Below are 19,479 nucleotides of genomic sequence, written 5' to 3' on the forward strand. Positions count from 1 at the left end.
GTCTATGAATTTACTGAGTCGGTAGTGCTGCACTCTGGCGGCAGAACATTGCAGTAATATCCCCTATTGACAGCGACTTCACTCCGTCAATAAAAGCTACGTTCTTAGCTACTCTAGCGCTACTCTGGAGAGATTTGGAACTGTTATTTATAGATGACAGCAGGGCTGGACATCTTTGCAAATGTTCGCCCATAAAAGAGTATTTTCCTTACCTCTACCCTCCATAATTTGGGGAAAATCTTACATGGGATTTAATCGTGTTTCACCTGCATTTATTATTTGATTGGCCGAAGTTTACCTATTACGGATGATTGTTGGAAATATATTGTGTATGCCGTTGACGATATATTATCTAAAAAAATTGTTTTATGTGTTAGTGTTAGATAAAATTGCCATACCCTTACAGGGTCTCATATTGTGAAACATTATTAGTTAAGAACATCTGTGTAAACACCAATATGAAAGCAATAAACATATTATTATTATTTGTTTGTCCTTTCCATATCTCGGGACCATGGGGTCCCGGACCTTTGGGAGGCATGCGTGGGGCCGAAGCCAACAGCGCAGAGCCCCTTTAAGACAGTTTACTCAAAAGCAAGGGATACACACACTTATTATTATTATTATTGTAAAATAAGTACCTATTGAATCTATGGCTTTCACTAGGTATCAGTCAAAGATGTCATATCTGTTTCCTCCTCTTTGTTATGGCTCTCAGGGCAAGCAGTGCAAGTGTTATTTTAAACGTCACATTTCTATGAAATTATAATCGTTGCAGAAGTATAATAAATATTATCGCGACGTCTACGACTGTAGACAATACTAAGTAGAGTTACTTAGTCTAGATCTGCGGTCGGCAACCTGCGGCCCGCGGGCCGCATGCGACTCGCGAATCTGTCACTTGCGGCCCGAGAGGCGCCTTGGCTATTTTGTATGTAATAGTGACAAACAACAATGTCTCATAAAGTCATAAATATTAACAAAGTACGGCCGGACTCACCTCCGTTAACTACTATGTGGCCCTTGGCTGCTAAAAGGTTGCCGACCGCTGGTCTAGATAATTAACACAATCATCTATTTTTTACACTTACTTTTCCCAGACCATTATTATTATAGATAGAGGTTCGTCGTCCGTGATCCGTGAAAATTACCTACTATTACTCAAACAACCAATTATGATAAGTACCTATACAAAAGCATAATTATAGTTAAAACAATTTCAGTCATTTGGGTTGGTAAATAAAAGCGAGCCTATCGTGATAACGCAATGTTTTTTGTATGTGTGTAATTGTATATTATTGAAATAACAATATAATAATCCTAGAGGAAAATAATATAATGATAAGGTAAATGATGGTACGAAATTACAATCATTTATACTCGCACTGTGATTCCATTGTTTACTGCAACCACATTCATAGTTTAGGTACCAGAGTTAGACCAAGATAAGTCTGCAGCGATTTTGATACGCAGTGCAAGTGTTACCTATTTATATGTCATAATTTCAGAGAAGTTTGTCGTTTAAAATAGCACTTGCACTTTGTGTGCTATCAAAATCGATGCAGACTTATTTTGGTCTAACTCTACCAGTGGTGGTGTGAAACAAAACTAAAACGTTCGGGAAAACCTGCGTCTTTTCAAGTTATAACAATTTTAAAAAGTCGCTGATCTCATTTGGTCAGTTTATTGCCCGTGTTACAGTACATGCCACACCCGGTATAAAGGTAAGATTAGACTACGACACTATGCAAGGTACACTCAGTGTACCTATACGTATACACCTACTCGTAGTGTCTGTATATAAACGCGAGTGTTATGGCTCCTCTACACGATGGGCCAACGCCGGCCACTCCAAGGGACGCATTTATGCGTTAGAGGGAGCAAGTGATATTGCTATCTCATTCTACCGCATGGCTGCGTCCCTTGGAGTGGCCGGCGTTGGCCCATCGTGTAGAGGAGCCATTAGATTGGAGACACTCGTACATACAGAGACACCTGTTGTACCCGTACTATGAGTTCCTGAGAGTGTCAAAACTGACATATACGCTAACGTCAACGTAATTTACTGTCTATTCATCTCGCTCGCACTAATATGCGAGTACGAGCGAGATGCATAGAAAGTAAGTTACGTTTTCTATAGCGTTTATGACAGGGCCAAACTGGTGGTAGCCACATACTTAGGTGTATATGTCGCAGTCAAAAGTGTGAACTGGTCAAAAGAACTTTTAACCGACAAAAACAGGCAAACCTGCTTTTGACTGAGCATGTTGGTCAAAAGTAGTTTTACCTGAAAATCATTGGTTAATAGTAATTGTGACTGTTACTATCAGTCAAAAGTACTCGCAGAAATAGGTAGGTTAGGGTTATGTTTTTTTTGCTACGCCCTAAAAACAAAACTGTTCCCAGAGATAGGTAGCTTAGGGTTATTTTTTTTGCTACGCCCTAAAAACTAAACTGCTGCCAGAAATAGGTATGATTTTCAGGTAAAACTACTTTTGACCAACATGCTCAGACAAAAGCAGTTTTGCCTGTTTTTGTCGGTTAAAAGTTCTTTTGACCAGTTCACACTTTTGACTGCAACATATACACTGAGTGTACCGTGTATAGTGTTGTAGTCTAAACTTAACAGATGTTAAAATATGAGTTCCGCTTCTGTACGGTTACCATCAGTTTGTCACTGACATAAACGCCGTCGAGAACGTAATTTACTTTCTATACGTCCCGTTTGCACTAATATGCGAGTGCGAGCGAGATGTATAGAAAGTAAATTACGTTCTCGACGGCGTTTATGTCAGTGACAAACTGATGGTAACCGTACTGAAGCACTACCACCAGTTTTAACATTGACATATTCACTCACGTTTAAGTAACTTACTTTCTATGCATCTCGCTCGTACTCGCATATTAGTGCAAGCGAGATGTATAGAAAGTAATTTACGTAGACGCGAGTTAATCTGTCAATGTCAAAACTGGTGGTAGCCGTACTGGTGAGCTATGATGGCGTGACAACAATGCGGCGTAGTGCACAAGACCAGTAATTCTAAATTGCCCGTGCGTCACAATGACAACGACTTTAATAGGTGTTTTACGCACATGTGACATTACGCCCTATTAATTGAAGCCTTTATATTATACTGTAGCTAGCAGATTCATGACCATGACTTCCTGGAAAATAAAGTTGTTTTTATTAAACTTAGGTACTTATGGCTATGCATAAATACAATTGTGCATATAAGCATCTTGCTCAAGTCGCCTGAAATATCTTAACTTAACAGCAACTCAAGGATGTTTCACGCTAGACCGGGCCGGGCCCGGGCCGAGGCGTCCAACATGTCATTTTCTATGACGGCTGATCGCTGATCACGTGGTGCTTTCCATAGAAAACGAAGCGCCGGAAGCTAGCGCCGCCGGTCTAGCGTGATCCTTTAATTGTGATTGCGGGTCTGAACGTGATAAGGTAAGACGGTATACAAGCTCTTTCGTCGCTATAAACTCTTGCGTTGTACACAAACTCCACTTACATATGTTCCGACACACTTTTTCATCATGTGGCCAACCAATTATTTCATGAAATGATTGCCACATCATCAAATGATAAATTCCAACATCTAGCCACGACATTTACATACCTAATACCGTCAGGAACACGTGGTTAATATCTGTTGGTTTATTGAACCTTGGTATATTCTAATTTGGAGTCTAAAAATAGGTAATTAGGTTATAAATAACATTTACAATATTCCAATTTAGACTGGTTCTCAACCTCAAAGTTGGACCGATCCAACTCCTAGACAAAAACAACTATTATGTCACCGACACGGATCTCTGGAGGAAATTAATCCGCAGATTAAAGTGATGTAATGCTGAGTCCTGCGGTGTGATTATACAAAACCGCAAATGATATTTAATTACACGATGACTGATGAGATGAGATGAGCATTCCATTTGTCAACGGCAGAACGTAAAGATATCGGCAGGAGAGTTGAGCTGATATTACACACACAGCGACACAGAGTACTATAAACCGCTTAACTGAGTCCTCGCCTGCGACTCAGTTAAGCGGTCGGTCTATAATCGCAAAAACAGTATTTAATGAATGAATGAGTAAATGTGACTTAAGTGCACGATATTAAACTATTTATTTTTCACACCACCTATTCTGAAAAGAGCTTTTTCTTCCCTGCTAGGAGGGATCAAAGTGGCACTTTTCCTCCCTGGTAGGAGGGATCAAAGTAACACTTTTCTGTTTTAGCACACTATTTTTACATTTTTTTTGCACATTATTTTTTTAGCTTAAATAATCTGTTTAAGCATCAGATTGTGTCAACACTAAGATTTTTTTATTTTCCTCATAGTTGGTGTGAAAAGCAGTATGTGTCACACGGTATCAAAATTATTTCGTCTTGGGCGTTAACACTTGAATCCCTCATTACGCTCAGGATTCAATGTACGCCCTTGACGGAAATATATCATTTTGATCCCTTGTAACACAAACTACTATTTAACTCACATTCACATTCGCAACAAGTAGTTGCTGCAGATAAAAGAGTTATTTTTTTCGTAAAATACCTACAATCAGGCCAATTCGAACGTACACTGATATTTGAATCATGTTATTTAGAGTTATCGTGCGTCTCGCCCGCGTCAATACAAATGCACGATAACTAAATGGCATCCTATTAAGGCGTGTCCAGACGAGTCAATTTTTCGCCAATCTGATTAAATTGTCCGATCGAATCAGGCCGTGCGGACGAAAAGCCAATTTGGCTCGCCGAATTCAACCGCCGATTATGACCGATATTACCGATAAACTGGAGTACGGACGCAATAATACCAATTTGTGACGCCAGTATTTTCGTTTTGGGGCATTTTTTCAATTTAGAGGGCTAATATATTATCACAATAAACCTAAAATTGGTGATTAAATTGGAAATTGATGCATATTTAATTTCTGATCAAATCGGTCGATTTGATCACCACGTCTGGACTCCACTTTAGGTGTCATTCTGATATCAGTACATGTTCGAATTGGCCTGAATACATACCTATGTTGTCCGCTTTTATATAATAGGTAGGTACGACATAAAATAGTAGAAATTAAATAAAATTTAACCAAAAAAAATCATACTAAATTGTTGCCATGTTTAAGCACTTTACGTCAAAAATAGAACAGTTAGGTAGGAAGTGGCGCCCTCAATAATGTTCTACAATTTCTTATCGGACTATAAAGGACACTAATGTACGCACAATGTTCCGCGTCAGATATTTGGTTGTCCGCCGTAGGTCAACACTGTGTGTATAAACACATGTCAATACAATACTTCGAGGAAGTTGGCATATAATTTGGATATGCGTTGAATACATGTTGAATACGATACACTATTCATGTGTCCATGGACTACCGCACACAGACACCGTATAATATACACTCTACAGCGTGTCCAGCGGCAGATTACCGATTTCAAATCTTGATTAGAAAAACTAAAACAAATTAAACTAAACCATTTATTTTTATGAAAAGTACATGAATGTTGGTTAAATTTTATGAAAATAATATTTTCTAAATATCGGCCTAGACTGCAGCAGTGCAACTTTTTCCGCATATTCCAAAATTTACGCTTAGCGGTAAGTACTTAGTTAAAATCTTTTGGTACGATACGCTTCAATAGCATATACTACAAAATGCTGTGCTGACCAGTGTTCCGTCATTGTTACTAGTTAATCAATCTGCAATAATTACTATCAAGTCAAATGAACTGCTCTTTAAAAACGCTAAAACGAATTGTACTATTGGGTTAGTATTAAGTAGCTTATAAAACAGCCAATGTTTACCTCTAAAACTAAATTTTTGCTTCCATGATAATACGATACGAATCATAAACGTAGGCACAACTGAGACTGTGCGGCTGCGGGCACGTTATCATACTATGTACCTGGTCTTCTCCAGTTGTTTTTCATGCGCCATCTGGCAGGAAACTGATCTGTGATTATGACCAAGGTCAGAAAAGATGACTAAAGTGATGTCTGCTTATCCTCGTCTACAATAGTCTAAGATCCCGGATATATGGTCGACCTTCACCAATACGTCTGACGGATGAAATTCATTTTGAAATACCTATCCAACGACACCCCACATCATAGGGTTGAAATGAAAAATAAAATCCTCACATCAATTTGTTTCTTTCGAAGCGATTATTTCCTAAAATATTCACGCAATAAAAAAATGTTTTTGGAAGAACCCTATTCATTTTAAAAGTCATATCAAATGACATCTCATAACATAGGTATTCAACCCTATAGTGTGACATGTCGTTAGATAGGTCTTTTGAAATAAATACGGGTTTTAGAAAACATTTTTTAAGTGAATATTTTAGGAAATAATCGCTTCGAAAGAAACAAAATATATGTGAGGATTTTTTTTTTCATTTCAACCCTATGGTGTTGGATGTCGTTGGATAGGTCTTTCAAAATGAATAGGGGTTTTGGAAGAACATTTTTTGATAAAGTGAATATTTTCGGAAATAATCGCTTTGAAAGAAACAAAATGTGTGTGATATTTTTTTTATCGTTTCAACCTTATAGTGTGGGGTGTTGTTGGATAGGCCTTTCAGAATAAATAATAAGGGTCTTTAAACAACAGTTTTTGATAAAGTGAATCATTTCGGAAATAATTGTTTAGAAAGAAAATAAAGGTTTTTCCTTCTAACTTTTGAACCATCGGTCCAAAAAATATGAAAAAATCATGAAAATAGTGCTTAAAAAACTCATTCAAATAAAATTAAAACAAACTTGATCAGTTCAGCAGTTTATGAGTTATTGCTAAAAGTCTTCCCTTCTTATTTTATTTAAAAGCCTGGCAACCCTTATTTGTGACCGGATTTTCGCAGGCAACCCTATACCATTGTATTTGCAATAAAATTACCACCATTTTGATGTATAATTCAAGCGTCAGACAGATGAGTGCAATTATCGATATAAAATCACCTCTTTAAACACGGCAATCACATAATAGTGACCGGAAAAAGATTGGTAACCTAGTTGATTTATGTTGTACAAGTTGTATACTAAGCTTAGAATAAATTTAAAAAGTGGAAAAGTTACTGTCTTGGCCAGAGGCTATCCAGAGGCCGTGAGTTCAAGTCTCACCCAAGACAGTAATTTTTCCACTTTTAAATTTATTCTAAGCTTAATAGCATCGTTCGCAGACGTTTCTGCTTGTAAAATATTAAAAGTTGTATACTTTCCATTGAAACTTATTTCGTTCGTTAAACAAATCGGTGAAATTTGACGAAAAAATTTTTTTTTTCAAAAATTTATTAAAAATAGCCTTGACCATATTTCTTTAGGCAACCCTATTTATTTATGTTCTGGAACATATTTCCTTTCATAAAATATAAGTTTCATCTGTCAGACGTATTGGTGAAGGTCGACCATATCTGGGATCTCCTACTACAACCAATTTTATCTGTATGAATACTAAAAATGATGATAATATAATATTAAGTATCCACGAGTAATAAAGTAATGTTATAGGTATTAACGGAAAAGAAATATTAGCGATAGGTCCAAGAGTCCAGACACAGACACAATTCGTGTACAAATAGCGATGACCCTTAGCGAACTCCGTATGGGGACAGCTTATGCGTTGTCAGCATTCCGCGCGCCTACGGACCTTTTGAGACCCCACATACAAATTTTTGTACATATTTTAAAATCTATTCTGAAGTTTTGCAGCGTAACTAAGAGTTATGCTACAAAACAACTGCTTCTGGGTATCAAAAGGTTATCGTAAACCACGATATGCTTGATAATACAGGGTGATTCAGTAGACGTGAGCAGGACTAATACTGCGCATTTCGTAAATTATAAGCAACACTTTCGTATCAGTATTAGTGAGGTTAACGTTAATTTTATAGTCGTGTTGAAAAAAAAAGTTATTAATTTATTTACGACATGCGTGGTCACCCTAAAATTAGAATACTAAACTACCGATATTCTGTGTCAAATTGAATGTCACCACTGTCATCGCGGTCTGGTTACTTTTGAAAACTCGTATCTCACTCAAGTTTGACAGTTTATTTTCATCGTAATCAAAAATTAAAGAGGTTTTATGTTTATTAATTAGGTCTTGTAGGGTGACCATGATTGTAGAGGATTAAATTTGCCCTCACCAAAAAGTAAAAAAATAGGAAAAAGTGTGGTTGTTTCACCTAAATACGACGGTGATCGATCAATTATCAGTTACTGAGTGTGCAGGATTAGTCCTGCTCACGTCTCATGAATCATCCTGTATACTACAACTACATTACAAGATATAGGTATCTACAAGTTTAGCAGGTATATTTCTGGCTTTCCATCACAGAGGGGCCCTTATGCTTCAAGCACAGAATAAATAATAGTACTAGGTACAGAAGACTCACTCTCTAACAAAGCGCGTCTGTTACGATCAGGACAGATATGGCCGCTAGGTCGCGACAGCGCCACGCGCGGCTTATGGCTAGACCACCAAAATTGGTGTGGAACGGATGTACTTTTAGCTACCTGTAGCAAAGCGACGAAATCGCGGAGTGAGCCACGCCTGCTTCAAGTACATTAAGGTCCTTTCCATCAGAAATTCCAAAATAAATTCTGGAAAATAGGTCCTTATTGCAAATGAAACATAAAAGGACCCTTCATGGAAAGCAACATTTAATTACTTGCGGCGCGATTCGGGAAATTAATTAGAGATTCATTAGATTTACTATTTCATGTAAAGATATTGTGACGTTCCACGGCAATAGGTACCTTATGGCGGCTGCAATAATGTTGAAGCGGCGTTAATAATAGCGTAAGCGCCAACCGCCATAAGGTAGGTACATATTACATACACATATTTCATATCTAGTGAATCTCTACATAATTCATTTCCCGAATCGCGCCGATGGTCTAGTACAGTACAGGGCACAGGGGTTACGAACCTAGCTAGTTTGTTCCCAGGCAAGCAATGTAAGGAAAAATATCACGCTCTCTGATAAAAAAAAACAAAAGTCCCGCAAAGAAAACATTTCAATCACATTTTCTTCTATTATATACACTTCTCGCCACTTCCCAAGGGTTTTCCGAATCGTTGATAAATACTTAACTCGTTTTTCGAGTATACTTGATTACTTAGGAATAACCCAAATAGCTAAGCAAACAATTAACTACTATAAGTAAACACTGTTGTACCGAGAAAAAACAAGTACCTACCTAGTTCAATAAAAAAAATGGAAAAGATGATAAAGAATGACTCACGTTTTCTATAGAAAGCATCACGTGATTACCGATTACCTGTCATAAAAAAGGTGTGTCGGAAGCCTCGTCCCGGGTCCGGACCGTTCTGATATATCTGATGGCGACGGTACAAATCATTCTACTTTACCTGACAATAGAATCAAATCATGTTGTACCTGATGACATTTAATCCGCCTTTTGTGTTGTAAGATTTTCTTTTGTGCAATAAATGTTGAATATTTAAATTAAATACAGTCACCGGTAGAAGTAGGTACCTAGTATTAGAAAAAGCCTTTGTTTTTCAGTCTGTCTAAATCAGTGGTTCCTAAACTTTTCAATCTGTACCGGCTGTACTCTTTTATGTGATGTTCTGATGTTTTATGGAACAAATTGTGTCTTATTATTATCACCCCCCTAATTTTACTTACGTCAAAATTCAAAATACTATCTAGACTAATTTTTATGACAAATTCAAAATAGTTTCTAGCCTTATCACTGAAACTGATTTACTCCCAAAGTAGGTAATTACCGGTTCAGAACTGATGGTTTAATTCCTTTTTTCCTTATTTCTAGGACGGACGAGCAAGGCATTGCAGTAAAAATATACGAAGGCGTGGTGACCACCTTGGAGATATTACTGCTGCTTGTCAAAATGTGGGTGTCCTGGATATACGCCATGTACCAGCTGGTCGTGCCACCCGTGCCGAAGAGTATCGAAGGAGAGGTTATTCTGGTAAGTCTGGCACTTAATTAGCAACTTTAAGTCTGGCACTATATTAGCAAATTAGGCAGCCTTTGAAGCCACTTAGCATCCAAATTTGCTAAGCGGCAACGAAACAAAAAAAAACCGGGCAAGTGCGAGTCGGATTCGCCCACGAAGGGTTCCGTACCATAATGAAAAAAAAAAAAAAGCAAAAAAAAACGGTCACCCATCCAAGTACTGACCACTCCCGACGTTGCTTAACTTTGGTCAAAAATCACGTTTGTTGTATGGGAGCCCCATTTAAATCTTTATTTTATTCTGTTTTTAGTATTTGTTGTTATAGCGGCAACAGAAATACATCATCTGTGAAAATTTCAACTGTCTAGCTATCACGGTTCGTGAGATACAGCCTGGTGACAGACGGACGGACGGACGGACGGACAGCGAAGTCTCAGTAATAGGGTCCCGTTTTACCCTTTGGGTACGGAACCCTAAAGAACCTCATCTTTTATTTAAACTTCATTCCACAAAATACAATAATTCTCAATCCACAGCGCAGGCTTCGTCGTAGCTGCTACACCCAAAAATAATATCCATAACACGCTTTGTCAAAAAATACAAAAAACTAAAAATGTGTTCCATAGATTATAGTAGGTATAACTATTTTCATCATTGCATAGCATAAACATTTTGCTATTTTGGGGTTGACGTCATACTAAAAGTTACTTAGTTAGGTTGACCTAAGTATGTAAAATAGCAGACGTCACTGGTGATCGTAGACAGAGCTGGCAGCTTCCTTGCACAAAGAATAAGTATTGCGATACAGCAAGGAAATGCTGCCAGCATCTACGGCTGACTACGGCACCATTCCTTATTATACTTATACTTATACTTATATACTTATTTTAAGATTTAGTTTTTAAGTTTTACAGGTTAGTTATTTTTTTTTATTTATAGTTTTAAAATCTCAAAAATATAGAAGAACTTATTAAGTATTATATATATAATTTCAATAAAATGTACCTACACATATTAGTATGTATTCACCTAGCAAAATATGGCTAATGGTTTTATTTAAGTAATTTATTTTATATCATTGAGATTGCACCAGACCTGCTAGGCTAGCATGAGTTGCGTTTTCGCGCGTGGCTTGCATCTTGCGCGACTTCAAGTATGGACTCGCGCGCGAAACGCAATAACTCAGTTCAGTAGACAGTCAGATACGCGACTTTAAATGACCTCCAGGGGGCCGATTTATGAATTTCGACCGCTCGATTTCGTGTATTTCGTTCAATAATATCTCCACTACTAGGCGTTTAAATTCTACTAATAGAATGGAAAATGAGTGGTCAATACCACTAGATTCCAAATTTCTATCGCTCATATTTTAAAAATTTGCATTTCGCTGTTTTCCTTTGATTTACGAGTGACGAAATCGATCGATCGAAATTCAAATATATTTTAATTTGGGATGTTGACTCGACGATCATTGTTCCGATAGTTGTGTCAGCGAACGGTCTCATAGCGAAGAGTCTCGACCAACACCTAGAGAGACTCTCGCTGGGTGGTTGGATCAAGGGTCAGATGCAGAAGGCGGTAATATTGGACACGGCGCGTATAGTACGTCGGTTCCTCACTCTGCGGCCCTGACCACCGGCAGCTTGGGCCAAGCCCCGCTGCCGGCGGCACCCTAGGTTAGGTTTTTTATAATGTGTTTATATATATTTTTTATTGTTTTGTAAGTGTTTTTATATTTTACTTTTATATTCATATTATAACAAACCTAACTTAAGACGAAAAATAAATAAAGAGAATAAAACTGCTACCTCTGCGTGCACCCCATGACACGGGCAAGGGCAGCATCCGCTCGGTGTACCCCTTACATTTCATTAAAGTGTCAAAAGGGCCTCTACGTGTTGGCTTCGGCTCCGCGCACGCCTCCCAAAGGTCCGAAACACGATTATTCCGTGATGGGAAAGACATACTAATAAAACTCGTAAGCAAAACACAGCTTCTACCTATCTAAATAATTAGCATTTAAATTTATGTACTTTAGCATTATTGTGTGACTTTGAACTTGGAACTTTGCCAGGATATGTTAATTCATGATATGAGCAACAATAGGTACAGTCACCTGCAATAATATGTTACTCTTCGAAGGCCGCAAAAATATATGACACGCTCTTATGGCTCTACGAATAAGTTCTTGACAGATATTTTTACGGCCTTCGAAGAGTAACATATTATTGCAGGTGACTGTACCTACAATACGTACTTACGTAGACAAAAGTTGAAAGATGTTTCTATAATGGCAGGATTAAGATTTTTCGTAAAATGTAAAAACAATTTATATTAGGTATACAATAACAACAAGCATTTTTCTCTAATCTGAGAAATGTTTTATGCAAAATAGGCAAGGTAAGATTAAAGTTAAGTGAACCGTTTTTCGGCTGACAAAGGCCTATATTGTTCCCGCGGGCTTGTAGAAAACAAAGCGTCTCCAGGGAGTTATAGCTTTTTTACTGAAACTTCACATACATATCGTCAGGTGACAAGCAAAACTCACTAATTACCACCACAAGTTCATAGCCATAGTGAACCATATTAGTACTAAAAGAAGGTCTATTTATGTTTAATTTTTTTTAGTAATTAGAATTAGTGACTTTTACTTGTCACCTGACGATATGTAAGTTGAGTGTTAATGAAATATAAGGGTTCCCCCACATATATCGAAGAGGAATCGGCAAAATCCGATAGGAAAAAGCTATACATATATATGTCTGCGCAATTAAAGAGCGAAAAAGTCGTCATTCGGCTCGGCTCGCATCGGCCGGTGCCTGCCGACGCGTCGACGGCCTTTTCGCTCTTATTCCGCGGACATAAAACTTTTTCGTATCGGATTTTGCCGAATGCGCGTCGATATGTCTGGGGAGACCCTCATGGTACCACCGAGCTGATCTGACGATGGACACCGGAGGACATAGGAACTCTGTAATAAAACAACGCAACCTAATTGTGTTTAGGATTGTTAGAATTGTCTCGATGAGTATTAGTTGTCTGTTGAACGAAAAGTACAGTCAGCTATAAAAATTAGTATCAAAAATATTTTTTTTTACTAAAAATAAGATCTTTTTTACTAAAAACGAATTAAAATATTTGTCCTTCAGATCACAGGCGCCGGTCACGGCATGGGCCGCGAGGTGGCGCTGAGGTTCGGGAAGCTGGGAGGAGTCATCGTCTGCGTAGATATTAATGCCGCCGGCAACCAGGAAACTGTGGACGTCATCAAGGCTAATAAGGGGAAGGCGCACCGATATGAGTAAGTTGTAAAAGTTTTACATAAACTATTTAGAGTCGGATCAAGCTAAAAGTCAGTGTAGTACAGTCAGGAGCAGAAGTTGCTAAGCGGGCGAAGTGTTCAAAATTACCTTGACACGCTCTTATTCTCTTAATAATAAAGTCGCGTCAAGATCATTTTAAACACCTCGGCCGCTTAGCAACTTCTGCTGCTGGCTGTACTTTACAAACGTCAGAGTGACGAGGTGCCACCAATAGTCATATTTGAATTTGACACCTTGTATATAATAGCCAATAGGCATACTCTAACACTGATTATGTTGGATCCCGTTAAAAGCTACAGCAAACATCCATTAGGTATGCATATTCGCAAACACTCTAAAGCAGGCTAACAGGGAAGTATCATTTAATCAATATTTAGCATAGATTACGTCGCTAGTTTTTATGTAAATATACATATAATACGAGTCTTACTTTGAACACATTAATTACGAGTATGATTGGTTTATATGGTTCGTATTTTTACGAGCTGTAGGATGACACACAAGCACACAGGCCGTGCACCTGCATATTTTCTAGCGATGGCGCCATACCTTTGGCCTATACTCGTGTAGATGGCGACACCTTTTGATATTTAACACATATCAGTGAAAGCACAACGATTAAAGTCAAATGGCGTTCTAAAAGTTTTAATCCTGGGTGGAAAGATGGCAGTAAAACTGTGACTACAAAATTTAATTTGACGATACGCCTCTATTCTAAATTCTCTTTGTACCTAGTGGGGTTTTAGACTATATATGTATCAAAAAGAATAGATAGTATAGAGGGGTCCTGTCATTGTAAATATTGTAGTCACTGTAAATTTACTGCCATCTATCGACACACGACTAAAACTCAAAATGAAAACGTATAAAGTTATCAAAAAATGTATATATATGGATAAATGATTTTATTATTTTTATATCATTTTGATCCCTGTTCATTCACTGATATCTATGTGTTAAAATTGTTAAATATGAAACGGTGTCGTCACGCCATCTAGCCGAGGATAGGCTAAAGGTGTGTGCGGCATCTATTCGAGAATGACTTTTGCTTGAATTCCGAGGCACGTTTTTTCCTTAGACTTTATTCGTCTTATACGAAGTTACATATGTCTTTGTTGATATGTATATATCTAATATATCTCATCTAGAACTAACGCTTGATGCTGACTATATCTGTAGCTATCAAACTACACAACGGGACTTAATCGCGTATTTAGACTCCGAGACCACGGGGACAACGCCGTCCTCGAAACGTCGGAGGTAAATCTTAAAACTTAAATATGCGATTAAGTCCCGTTGTGTAGTTTATATTCTGAAATTTATTAATATAAATTACTAAAAGACATAAACACGAATATAAAACTAAAACTAACTACAATTAAATTAACTAAAACTAAAAATTAAAAATACCTATCAAAATTTGGTGCCCTCGGGAGGGTGCCCAACACGCAGGCAGCGTTCCCGCGCTGGATTGCGATGGCAATTCTCTGCGCGAGAAAGCTGCCCGCGCGGGGGTCGCCCGTTGCCTCCCTCAGCCGTTTCCCGAGCGCCTTATGGAGCATCTGTGCACCTCTGCCCCACGAACCAAGCGTCTCGACGCCAAATGCGACGAATTCGTATTGAGCGCCGAGACAGCTGTATTTAGCTACCTTTTGACGCTCCCGAGTGTCCGCCGCCGCGCCAGCACGCCTGCTGGTCGATGGGACGTAGGACGCCGCTACCGTGTCAGCGCAAGTGGCGTCCCATACCAACGCACGACCCATCTTCCAGGGAATCAATGACATCCCGTCAGGGCGCTTACCGTCGTTCCGCACTATTTGGGGCTCCAGGGCGGCGGGAACGCCGGCACTGACGAGCGCCCTTCTCAGGATGTCATTGAGGGCGGAATGGCGAGACAGGCGGCCGGCACCCGAAGAGCAGGCGAGCCCGTGGTGACCGAGGCTATCCACTTCAGATCCACATGAAGCGCAGTTGTGGTCGGCGCAGACAGCAACACCTAGCCGGAGACCAGCGGCTATGCGTAGCGTCCCTGGGTCTATAAAGGTGCCGGTGTTAGGCGAGGGGTACGCGTGTAGCCACTGACCCGACTCTGGCCTAGATGAAGCCAGAAGCCTCGCTCGATCCCTGCCTGTCACGGTGTCCAGAAGTGAGTTTAGAGTAGAGACTGAAGCTATGTTATCCCAGGCCCTTTGTATCTTCGGTCGAGACGGAAAATTTTGACTCGGTCCAGCTAGCCAACCCATATAACCATTCCAGTCGCAGAATCACAAAGTGGTAACTAAATGTCAGATGTGTCGTAACAGAGTCCACACAATGTGTCTAGAATTGTTTCGAAACAAAGTGTCGTCGCCGTGTCTACACTTTTCAGTAACAAGGTGTCGACACATTTGTGTGCACTTTGCGTGCGGTTTGCGACTAAATCTGACAGCAAATTTGTGACAGCAAATGTCAATATAAAATACCTCTTGAAAACCAAGGTTTGTCAAACTACTATTAGTGTCTCGTGTGTATTCTAGTAAGTCATCATGGGCAATGCAAATGATAATAATCGACCGAAACCATATAAACACCCAACACCCGTCAACCTTTTACAGAAAAGTTTTTAAAGAAATTCAATAAGCTACTTAGGTCAGGCAACGAATGCTCTAAAAGTTGTAGAGGGAAATGCTCGGAACACAATTTTTGACTCCGTAACTCGGTTTGACAAGTTAGGAGGTGAACATATCAAAAGTCCCCGGCCGTAGCCCTTGAGCGGGGGGGAGAGAGGGGGCTTTGAAGGTCCCATTTTCCCGTTTTTCGATTATATCTCGGAAACTATGCATCTCAGCGACATGGCCACTTATACAAAATGAAAGTTAATTTAATTTGTTACAAGTTTATTCCGTCAATTTTTTCGATATGTTGAATAGTTTTTGAGATATCCGCTCTGGAAAGTTTATTTAGGGCTCTCAATTTTATCTTGATATATCTATATCAGTGAAGGTGCTAGGCCGTGTTTGGTATCGTTTTCGTATAAATCTGGGGTGCTGAATCCATTTAAGATATCACATTGACACCATTCCACAAAATAAAAATAAATCTTTTTAGGGTTCCGTACCTCAAAAGGAAAAAACGGAACCCTTATAGGATCACTCGTGCGTCTGTATGTATGTCCGTCTGAATACACAAAATAGTTCTTTACCTATAGACGATAGGAAAACCTATTAGAAATGTGCAGTCAAGCGCGAGTCGGACTTAATGTACGGAACCCTTAATACGCGAGTCCGACTCGCACTTGGCCGGTTTTTTGAAACTCTTCTTGACGCTTAACCGCTGAACCGATTTCGTTGAAATTTGGTATAGAAATAGTTTGCGTCCCGGAACAGGACATAGGATAGATCTTATAACCAAAATCATCTTTTGAAGGTGTGAAAAGTGGCGTGGAAATTTGTACGGGAAATCAATAACCGCTGAACCGATTTATATGAAATTTGGGATGGTCTACATCTTTGATTTAGTTAAAAATGATGAAAAAACATGACTTCAAACCTAAACTTAAACAGTATTAACTTCAAGAAGTCAATTCTGAATTCCCCCCTACACCTCATTTCACACCTTTAAAGGATGATTTTTGAGATAACTTATTATATCCTGTCTCGGGACTCAAAATATATGTGTACCAAATTTAAATTAAAACTGTTCAGCAGTTTAAGCGTGCAGAGGAGTTTAAAAGAAAGTATTTTAATAAGTTTATATGTTTTTACTTCGGAATGGTGTCAATGTGATACCTTAACAAAATTTGGTACTGCGAATTTATACGAAAACGATACCAAACATGGCCTCGTAGCTTTACTGTTGTAGAAGTCAAAATAAAATTGAGAGCCCTAAATTCTTATTACTTGGCCAAACTTGTGTAGAAGGAAAAGGTAAAATAAAAGTCTTCGGCAGGAATATAAGACACAAATATACTTTTTTTTTGCGTTACTATTTCATTCATAAAATATAAACATACCTTGATTATACTATTCTAGTGAGATCCTCATAGATAAACAAAAACATTTACTTAAAAAATTACAAGGTCGAAATGTCACGGAACTTGTGAGAGTAATATGTGAAAAATAAAAACTTTTATGACAAAAAAAATCTGGACACAATTTAAGAATCACCCAATTGCGTCGAGGAATCATCTGTATTTTTGCTTGTTTCATTACCTCCTCGCTTCTTTTTTGTCCTTTGTATTCTGTAGCAATTTGTTAGATCTGAAAATAAAGATAACTTGCGTCGTCACGGATGTCGATTTATAGGTTTTAGGGAGTGCAGAATTCGAAAACGATGATCATTTTATAATCCAAGATGGCGGCTACGTATTTTGTCATAAAAGTGGCATCCAAAATGGTTATCATTTTCTAAATCTGTGCCCCCCAAAACCTATAAAACGACACCCATGACGACTTTTATGACATAGTGCATGGCCGCCATTTTGGATTTCAAAATGGTCATCATTTTCGAAATCTGCGCCCCCTAAAACCTATAAAACGACATCCATGACGACTTTTATGACATAGTGCATGGCCGCCATCTTGGAATCCAAAATGGTCATCATTTTCGAAATCTGCGCCCCCTAAAACCTATAAAACGACACCCATGACGACTTTTATGGCATAGTGCATGGCCGCCATTTTGGATTTCAAAATGGTCATCATTTTCTAAATCGGGGCCCCCTAAAACCTATAAAACGACATCCATGACGACTTTTATGACATAGTGCATGGCCGCCATCTTGGAATCCAAAATGGTCATCATTTTCGAAATCTGCGCCCCCTAAAACCTATAAAACGACACCCATGACGACTTTTATGGCATAGTGCATGGCCGCCATTTTGGATTCCAAAATGGTCATCATTTTCAAAATTGGGGCCCCCTAAAACGTATAAAACGACATCCATGACGACTTTTATGACACAGTGCATGGCCGCCATTTCGGATTCCAAAATGGTCATTATTTTCGAAATCGGCACTCCCTAAAACCTATATATCGACACCCATCTCGACTTTTATGACAAAGTGTTTTGCTACCATCTGCATGCAAGACATTTCTATTATTTTTACGTACAAAAATGGCCCCCTGTCAACTTTCAATCGAGGTTTAATCGATAATTTATTCGATTAATATTCAGATTAATTCAATTTCAATCTATGTTAGGTCGACTAAACTAATCGCGATTAAAATTTGAGAATTAACTTTTTTTATTCCATGAATTAGTCGAATAAACAGTTAATCGATTAATGCCCATCTCTGACCACGGAATTTTTACACTTTGAGAATATCTGAAAACAAATCAACACAAGGAGCCATTTTGCAAATCCAGTAACATACCAGTAACTTTGTTATTACTTTTGACAGCGCGTGTCATGTGTCAACACAGAGTCGACACAAAGTCGAAACATTGCAACTACTTTGTGACTGCAATATTTCTCAGCCTTAAACCATATTTATACATCATAATTAACAAGTTTCGTAGTATGTAAAGCGTTATTTCTGTTATTTAAGTATAGTATACGCATCGAAGTACTAAAAATGCTTCAAATAATATAGTTATGAACACAGGCACTGAGAAGTAAACAATTTCATTTCCGGCTAAACTAAAACAATGTGGTGGCGCGTTGATTATATTACACTTAGTTTATCAAATCACTCGAGCAGTTTAATTCCCCATAATAATTTAAGTCCTATTGTAATATAAATGCAAACAATATATAATTACGTCTTGTAATCCGTTTTAGAGATGGCGTATTAATGTCACTTATTTTTATTTAAGTATTTTTCCATCTGACAGTTTCCATTTGACAGGAACAAAATGAACGAATGAACGAATGATTTTGGCATAAAGTAGTCGCAAACCCGAAACAATGTGTGCACACGGCGACCACACTTTATGTCACTTTGTGTCATGTGTCGACCCTTCCCCATTTCTGGTAACTGTGTCGACACGGCGACGACTCTGCGACTGGAATTGTGACCGAAACAGACGGTGTCGACACAAGATGTGTCAACACCGCGTCGTAACGGCGACTGGAAATGGTTGAATGGGAAGCATTCGACGCCTCAACTAGGCACGCGATCTCGCAGTTTGTAGCCGGAGAGGCTTTGAGAATATTACCTGCGAGATCGGAGGTGCTATGAATTGAGGCCAAGAATGCTGG

General features: G+C 38.6%; 1 protein-coding gene across 2 annotated transcripts in view; it reads left to right on the top strand.

Moving 5' to 3' along the window:
• LOC134789706 (17-beta-hydroxysteroid dehydrogenase 13-like) overlaps window positions 1–19,479 on the top strand; it is a 45,176-nt gene that overhangs the window by 17,552 nt on the left and 8,145 nt on the right. For both annotated transcript variants that reach the window (XM_063760331.1, XM_063760330.1), the window contains exons 3-4: window positions 9,826–9,985; window positions 13,123–13,274. In XM_063760331.1, coding sequence (XP_063616401.1) covers window positions 9,826–9,985; window positions 13,123–13,274 — 312 coding nt within the window. The remainder of the gene's footprint in view (window positions 1–9,825; window positions 9,986–13,122; window positions 13,275–19,479) is intronic.

Source organism: Cydia splendana, chromosome 4 (genome assembly GCF_910591565.1).
Source record: "Cydia splendana chromosome 4, ilCydSple1.2, whole genome shotgun sequence".
NCBI lineage: Eukaryota > Metazoa > Arthropoda > Insecta > Lepidoptera > Tortricidae > Cydia > Cydia splendana.